General features: G+C 43.2%; 1 protein-coding gene across 1 annotated transcript in view; it reads right to left on the bottom strand.

Moving 5' to 3' along the window:
* MMP1 (matrix metallopeptidase 1) overlaps nucleotides 1–6559 on the bottom strand; it is a 10233-nt gene extending 3674 nt beyond the window's left edge. The window contains exons 1-7 of the mRNA XM_006150085.3: nucleotides 6379–6559; nucleotides 5584–5828; nucleotides 5346–5494; nucleotides 4982–5107; nucleotides 3341–3496; nucleotides 3071–3188; nucleotides 606–739 (exon numbers count right to left, since the gene is read on the bottom strand). Of these exons, the coding sequence (XP_006150147.1) occupies nucleotides 606–739; nucleotides 3071–3188; nucleotides 3341–3496; nucleotides 4982–5107; nucleotides 5346–5494; nucleotides 5584–5828; nucleotides 6379–6480 (1030 nt within the window). The 5' untranslated portion in view covers nucleotides 6481–6559. The remainder of the gene's footprint in view (nucleotides 1–605; nucleotides 740–3070; nucleotides 3189–3340; nucleotides 3497–4981; nucleotides 5108–5345; nucleotides 5495–5583; nucleotides 5829–6378) is intronic.
* Between the last annotated feature and the right edge of the window lie 1791 nt (nucleotides 6560–8350).

The raw sequence follows: 8350 nt of genomic DNA, 5'->3' as shown, positions 1-8350 counted from the left end.
AATTCATAAATAGGGCAGAACATTTTTTTTTTTAGTCCCTTGCCTTTTTTTTTTTTTTTTTTTAATTTGCCTTTGCTTGCCAGAGAGAGGGAGAGAGAAAAAGCATTTTAGAATGGGATGTGGTGAGCTGCAATCCCTTTTCCTCCACTCAGAAAGAAGTGACGTAGTTCTGAATTAAGCTGATAGATGCCCACTGATTTGGTCAGTGAGACTGTTAGATTTGAAAAGTCCCTGGAGGGAATATAGCTAGTACCCTTTTATTTCTCAGCCCAAAAGTGGATGAAAAATTAATTCATTAAAAAGTGAAAAATAATGGGAACCAGCAGTTAGCATAATGGCTATGTTGCTGGACTCCCACATAGCCAACCGCAGTTTGCCTCCCGGACCCGGTGGCTTAAAACTCACACTGGGCGTGTGTGCGTGCGTGCCCAAGATCCCGAGAGGAGAATGGAGGAGAAGGGATTGCGGCGTGACCATCCCCCCTGGGGGGTGATTTCTCGCTTTCTGTCTCTATGTCTCTCTCTGTCTGTCTGGCGAGCGCACACACCCTATAGCAAAAATCTCTCCAAGAAAAAAAAAAAGTGAAAAATAACAGGAAGCGTTACCTTTGAAAAACCGAACTTCATCTCTGTCAGAAACTTCATACGCAGCGTCAAGTTTATTTGGAAGAGTTGGCCAGAAAACAGAAATGAAATTAAGCTCAACTTCCGGGTAGAAGGAATTTGTGCGCATGTAGAACCTGATTTGAAAAATTAAAACAAACAGTTTTGACTTAATTGCTAGCAATCTCTGGCACCCTCTTGCTGTTGGCCTGACTGGAGGCTGGTAAATGACTAACAGGTGGCTTTCCAAAAGGAGGCGAGGAGGTGGGGAAAATCACAGTTTGTTGCATTTGCTTATTTGCTGGGTTGAAGTAGTCTCATCACAGCAGAGCACCACAGTATAGTATTTCCGCCATACACATACAATAAGTATAAATAACCGCAAATACATAAAGAGTAAAAGTAGTTAAAGTTAAATGAGGGAGTATGGTGAGTGATTTATTTTATTACTTTTGGGTTTAATATATTGGGTTGTCAGAAGAGTCAGGACACATTTTTGTATAGAAACACACAGAAAAAACATTATGACTTCTCTGACAACCCAATAGCTTACCTCTGTTTATATAACAACATGTTCATAATGGCTATGGTTCACAACTGACTTGGAAAATGCTTCAAAATCTCCAAGTCAGCTTTGGTGAGCCATTAGGAACCACCTGCCCACCCGACTGCTTGGAACACAACATGAAGAACCTGCCTTCGGGGAGCACATCCATGAGGCCCTTTACCTTCAGCGTCATTTATCATAAAAATCCTGTACGAGAGAATTACTGCCACCCCAGGGATGAGAAAGTGTAATCATGAAGACAGAGGGAGGTGTCTAAGACCACACAGCTACTATGATAAAAAAGGTTCATTTTCAGCTCAGCTCTGGCAACCACTGGCTTTGTCATCCTCAGGTGAGTTGTATACAGAGTTGATTCAGTTATTCATAAGGACTAGGATAAGACATGGTTCAGACTATCACATGAACTGGAAGGAGAGTTTTCCAGATCCTGGCTGCTAAAAGGGCCATGGCCTAAGAGTCAGAAGCCTGACTTCTGGGTTCAATCTTGCCTCTGAGGCCATGGGCATGTCACTATCTCTAGGCTTCTGCGTCTTCCTGTCATGGTATCATTTAAATGAACTCAGTGTCCTTTCAGTCCTGGCAATTCTACCATTGGTCTTGTTCCTTGCTCAGATACTTGCATTGGTAGGTGGGTGCCTCCTATCATACGGGAGCTTTCCTTTAAGTTTCCTTAGCTCTTTCCAGCAATAACACATGCCCTGTTTGGTTTACATCCAGGCTTATTATGCACACCCAAAAACAGTAAAGAAGATGACAAGTATTAGGAGCCAATGCCCTGCATTCTGGGATAGATGAGATCACGAAGTACTGAAGAAGCACCAATAGCACTCACAGCGAGCAATTAAGAAGCAAGCCCTCCTGACTGCCCCATCCTACTTGCTATGTGCTCATTCTCTGGCTTCTCCTGTGCATGGATCTTTCTGGGGACTGCGTCATTCACAAAAGACAGTGTTAATATTTTGCCTGGTCCTTGGGAATCACTAAGGTATGGAGTGCAGGTATGTTTTGTGTGTGTGAGGAGACCCCGATCTTTTTGAGTCCATGTGCAGCAGAAGTTCTAGGATCCTTTGAGGAGAGAAGCACTACTTTTTGGTTGCCTGTATCTGAGAGGGAAACGGATTTTGGAGGGTTGTCCCCACATTGACTTTTTTCTCTTCTCTGGGCCTCTAGGGGGCAACACAGAACCTTCACCATCACAAGCTTTATGAGAGTCATCTTTTCCAGGATGGAAGAGGTAACACTTAAAGGGCAGCTATGCAATCCTCACTGGTATGACGATGCTATGGGAAGAACCAATTCTTCCTCTTTCTTTTTTTTTTTAATTGCTAGATCGTGCATGAGCTCTTCAGAGAGACACAGAAACAGAGAGAGGGGGTAAAGAAAATAACTTCCCAATGTGATGTGGTCAAGCCATAATCTCTTCTCCTTCATGTCTCCATCCTGGTGGGACCTGGGGCATGCATGCACATGTACCCCAGCATAAAAACTGATTACTCTTAATAAAGATGAACCTACTTATATCATCATAAAGAGTGGTGTAACAGAAAGAGCCTGGAAGTGAGGTCAGAAGACCTGTAACTGCTCTGTCACCAGTGGGTTTTATGCCCCAAAAAGGTGTCTTTGTTCCTCTCTGCCTTACTTTACCAACCTATATAATAAGATTATATTCACTGATTTTCTACTTCAATGGTATTTTTTTTTTCAGACAAATGACCTAATCCATGTGAGAAAACAAGTTGTTATAAGGTATTAGGTTGTTCAAATGCAAGCGATTGCATCCAGATAATTATAAAGGTAAACAAACATGAGATAAATAACATACAAAGCATAATAGTGGCCCAAAGTAGTGAATTTTCTTATTTTCACAAATCCAAAGCACAAAGAACAATTGATGTCTTACCTGTCTTTCAAGAACATCATTTCTCCCCGAATCGTAGTTATAGCATCAAAGGTTAGCTTACTATCACATGCTTGTGGGGTTTGGGGGCCTGTTGGCTGGGTAGGATTTTGGGAAGGTCCTAAAACAAATAAGAGACTTGGAGTTAGTTTTGCCTAGTGTTGAAAAACAAACCACAGGAAACAACTTCCAAGTGAAAGCTAATGGCTGCTTTATTCAGAGAAGGTTAAAGACCAGCAGACCCTTGACCATGGTGGTTTTCTTTATACGTACCATATATGGCTTGGATGCCATCAATGTCATCCTGAGCTAGCTCGACATCACCATTGAAGATGTAGTTGGGATACATCAAAGCTCCAATATCAGTAGAATGGGAGAGCCCCAGGGAATGACCCAATTCGTGAGCCGCAACACGATATAAGTTATAATCTAAAAGAGCCAAAAACCCTGTTGTGAGTACTGAAAGCAAATTTAATTTTGAGGCATTTAATTAAGAAAAAAATCTACAACTCTACAAGAACTAAATGCTTGTATTTCAGTGACTTTCTGAAACGTACATATAACTTTTTTCAAAGGTGGGAGGTATGCATTTGTTAATAATGAAGATGCATGGCAAAGACCCAACTCTGTGACTACACTGATAAAATTAAGAGACAAACTCAGATTTCTGAGAGTCTAGTAAAGATCCATCAACCTGTTTATGATTTAGATGGCACATAATATTGCAATAAGGCAAGAAAGTTCTATTAACATTTCATCTTTCATTTACAAAACTAATAAATGCTCAATGCTGGAAATTTTGGAAAACACAGAAAGCCTTTCTGCCCCTTAATTTACTTAGAAGCTTACTGCTACTGTTAAGTTTTGGTGTGTCCTTCTAGTAAAGGTATTCAATGCAGTAGACAACTAAACTATTAAGGTTTTTTTTTTTTTTTTTTTTTGGAGAGGTTTTTCGCTATAGGGCGCGTGCGCTCGCCAGACAGACAGAGAGAGACATAGAGACAGAAAGCGAGAAATCACCCCCCAGGGGGGATGGTCACGCCGCAATCCCTTCTCCTCCATTCTCCTCTCGGGATCTTGGGCACACACGCACACGCGCCCGGCGTGAGATTTAAGCCACCGGGTCCAAGACGCGAACCGCGGTCGACTACGTGGGAGTCCAGCGACATAGCCATTACGCTAACTGCTGGTTCCCAAACTATTAAGGTTTTAAACACTATTTCTTTTTATTTTATTTACCAGAGAGCATATGCATTCACCAGAGAAAGCACCCCCAGTGAGGCATGGTCATATTTCAATCCCTTCTCCCTTTCTCTATCCTGTCCAGAGTTCGAGCATATACCACACATATGCCCAGCATGTTTTTCAAGGTGGCAAATCTGAAGTTCCAAACTGTGGTTGGTGGTCATGTGGGATCTGAGCTATGGGCTGGCCTTTTCAACATTTTCTTTCTTTTTTTTTTTTTGGAGAGGTTTTCACTATAGGGTGCGTGCGCTTGCCAGACAGACAGAGAGAGAGACAGAGAGACAGAAAGCGAGAAATCACCCCCCCAGGGGGGATGGTCACGCCGCAATCCCCTCTCCTCCATTCTCCTCTCGAGATCTTGGGCCTGCACGCACATGCGCCCAGCGTGAGTTTTAAGCCACCGGGTCTGGGACGTGAACCGTGGTCGACTACGTGGGAGTCCAGCAACATAGCCATTATGCTAACTGCTGGTTCCCAACATTTTCTTAATAGACGTTTTAGAGTGGTCTATTTGTCACCAGTAAGATATTCCACTAGCAGAAATAACCCATGTTACACTTTTCTACCTGTATCATAAATTTTCTGGGTGGTCATGCATTCTTTCCATCAGTGTTACAATGGACTACGAAGGGTTGGGGGATTTAAGAGAAGCAGAATTGGCTGACTTACCTCTGAAATTGTTGGTCCACCTTTCATCTTCATCAAAATGAGCATCGCCTCCGATACCTGGGCCTGGCTGAAAAGCATGTGCGAGGTTCCCTCCTGGTCCATCAAAGGGAGAATTGTCACGATGATCTGCCAAGAACAGAATACAATGAAGGTCCCTTTTGGTTTTTATTTAGGCTAACCCAGATGTGCAAGCATTGGCTTTGCTCACAGGCAAACAAACGTGTATTAAAAGTGATACGGTTTTTCTGCCTAAGCCCACAAAATCAACACTGCTCATAAGTCAGGAATTCTAGCTGCAAAGCAGAAGAGATTTAAGAGCAAAGCGAAGGTAAAGTGCAAAGACCAATGCACAGAAAGAGCTCACCTCCTCTGACAAAGGATATCATTATGTCTGCTTGCCCATCAAAGACCTTGGTGAAGGTCAGGGGCGAGACATCACTCCAGAGTTCAAAGGCTTTCCTAATGGCACTGTCCACATCGGCTCTCGGCAAGTCTGGTGTGTAGTTTTCAATCCTTAGAATGAAATAAATTAGGCACACATCAGCCCTTGTTGCCTTTTGCTCTAATAAGCGTGTTCTCACTCTGGTGCTCAGTCTAGTTACCTGTAGGTCAGGTGTGTTCGCTCCCAGCGAGGGTTCCCCGGAGTGAGGGCAAACCGAGCCAGATCAGGCACGCCACATCGGGGCTGCTTCATCATCTTCAGGGTTTCAGCATCTGGCTTCCCAGTCACTTTCAACCCAAAGAATTCCTGCATTTGCTTCAATTTTTCAACGACTAAGCCACTGTTTCTTTGCTTTTCAATCTGCTTCCCATCACTCTTCAGGTCGTAGTAGTTTTCCAGGTATTTCTGATAAAAGATAAAGTTATTGACATGCTAAATGTGCAGTCTTCCTCATTTTTCTAAAAAAAAAAAACCTGGCAGCATAAGGTTTTAGCCAAAATGGAGAACTGTTTTGAAAATTCGTGTTTTAGATTTCATGATCCTATTATTCTTTCACTGGAAAGAAAACTGGTGGAAAACTGCAGTTTCAGAGTAGCAATCTCCCTCCCATCAACTACTGTGAAGCCGGAACTTCATACAGAGGGAGATTTGCACACCATTCCTTTAGTTCTCACTTACCTTTGGAAAAAGAGAGTCAATGCATAGCTATCCCTCCCATCAACTACTGTGAAGCCGGAACTTGATACAGAGGGAGATTTGCACACCATTCTTTAGTTCTCACTTACCTGTGGAAAAAAGAGAGTCAATGCCTAGCTAGACATGATTTGGGGGACGGTACTGTTTCTTACACACACAATTGTGGGCAATTCTCCCTTCAATACACTTAATTATATTTCTATGGAAAAATAGAAATGAAAGACTCTTGCGTTTCTGGCACATATGATGTGGCATTTACCTGGACTGTCTCTACATCCTGCTCTCGTATTTCTGGACTTGCTGGGAAGCCACGAGACCCGACGCCCCAGAGCAGGAGCAGCAACAGAGGAAAGCTGGGCATGCCGACCTGTGTCTTTCTTCTCAGTGTGAGACAAGTGCTGGCTCCTTACCTGCCTGCTGCTCCAACATCTCGGCTAGGATGCTCCCTCTTTATATAGTATTCTTGCACTTCCAGAAAGCCGGAAGCCGTCTGACTCACGTTTCATAACATCCTTTTGATATGCGATGAATAGCCTGAGCAATCATCAAAAACAGTCCCTCTAGCAGATTATTTGGGTTTGCTCGGTGTTGCAATTTCATGAGTAATATCAAACAGGACGTGTTAGAAGGAGACACACTCCACCGTGTAAACAGTTTTTCTCTCCACTTCACTTCCATCCCGCGTGAGAGAGGCCCCTGTTACATGCACAGGTCACAGAGTACTCCTTGGTCTTTTTTTAAAAAGGATTTTATTGCTCGATTCTTCTGATCATGAAGTGCTCCAGATCTCTGCATGCACCTTGCTCCCAGGGCAGAGGGTAGAATTACTAAGACGTATGTTGCCTGACTCAGCACCTGCACTGACGGAAGCTCAGCTCCTCAAGCACTCACTTTGGCTCTCCCTGGTTCTCAGAGGTTCTCTTCTGCCTTTGCTAAGTTACCCAGTAGGCTATTGCAATAGTGCTGACGTTTCCCCTGCTCTTTAAGCAGGCCTAGAATTTCAGAGCCTTGCCTAAAAAGACCCCTCATCACGGGTGGGATGGACCTGCCTGGGTAGACTCTGTCCACCAGTTATCATGGGACAAATAGAATCCTTCTCCAAACCTGCCAGAATGAATGAAGTGAGGCAAGGGCTGGCAAGACACCAAGAGTGACTCTAGGGTCTTATTACTATTTTAGGGTTTTGCCATAGGAACGTGTGCTTACTAGAAAGAGACCGAGAGGGAAAGTGAGACATCATGCCCCAGGGGAAATGACCACACCGTAAACCCTTCTCTATTTTCTTCTTGAGATTTTGGGCACACACCCATGAATACATGCCCAGCATGATTTTCAAGCCACTGAGTTTGGGATTTGAACTGTAGCCAAGCATGTGTGAGTCCAGCACATTAACCACCACACCACCTGCTGGCCCCATGGGGTCTTTTTTTTTTTTAATTATCCTTGTTTCTCTTAGAAGGAGAAAAACTTTGTTCCTTTGGCTAGGTGACATTTATTTATTCTTTCCTACATCAATTCATTCATGGATTTGTGCATTCATCAATTCTTATGCATATTTATTTAGTATCTTCTGCTCACTAAAATAAAAACGTTATGAAATATATCCATGGTGTAGAAACATGTGCATTCATGTACTCACATTCAGTGACAGTGAATTGTCTTGGGAGCCATCAACGGTTCACACCACCTGTATATCCCTGCAGCTTCATCTATTCATGCCCCACCTGCATTCCTTGAAAGTGTTAAATGAGACAGGAAGTTGATAAACACTTGCTTTCCTGCTTCCACTTCAGCACTTTTGGGTGTAGCCCACCTTTCCTGCTGCATCAGGTTTGCATTCTCAGAAATGTTTTCCTCTCATGGATTTCTGTTTTCCTCGTTTCCAAGAACAATAACTTATAAATTGATCCAATCTCTCTTGGACCAATTCACAGTAACACTTCTCTAGTCATTTAACCGCAACTTCCTCATTTAAGTGGAGCAATATGCGAGTTCAAGAGGCTAAAAGGAATGGGAAGAAGCTCTCACGAAAATGAAATCCTCTCCTTCTCACGGGCATCAAACAGAGGCAGGACAGAGACCAGCGAACACTAATAATTGAAATGACTGCACATCAGGCAAGTAAAGTCACGAAAGGAGAGCTTTACAATAGAGGCTGAACCCAGACTGCTTGAAAAGTCAAGAAGCAGCAGAGACACTCCAAATTCTCGGAGTTCTGGTCAGAGAGGTTG

The sequence above is a fragment of the Tupaia chinensis genome, unplaced genomic scaffold, assembly GCF_000334495.1.
Source record: "Tupaia chinensis unplaced genomic scaffold, TupChi_1.0 Scaffold000276_2, whole genome shotgun sequence".
NCBI lineage: Eukaryota > Metazoa > Chordata > Mammalia > Scandentia > Tupaiidae > Tupaia > Tupaia belangeri.
This window is presented reverse-complemented; position numbering and strand designations above follow the sequence as displayed.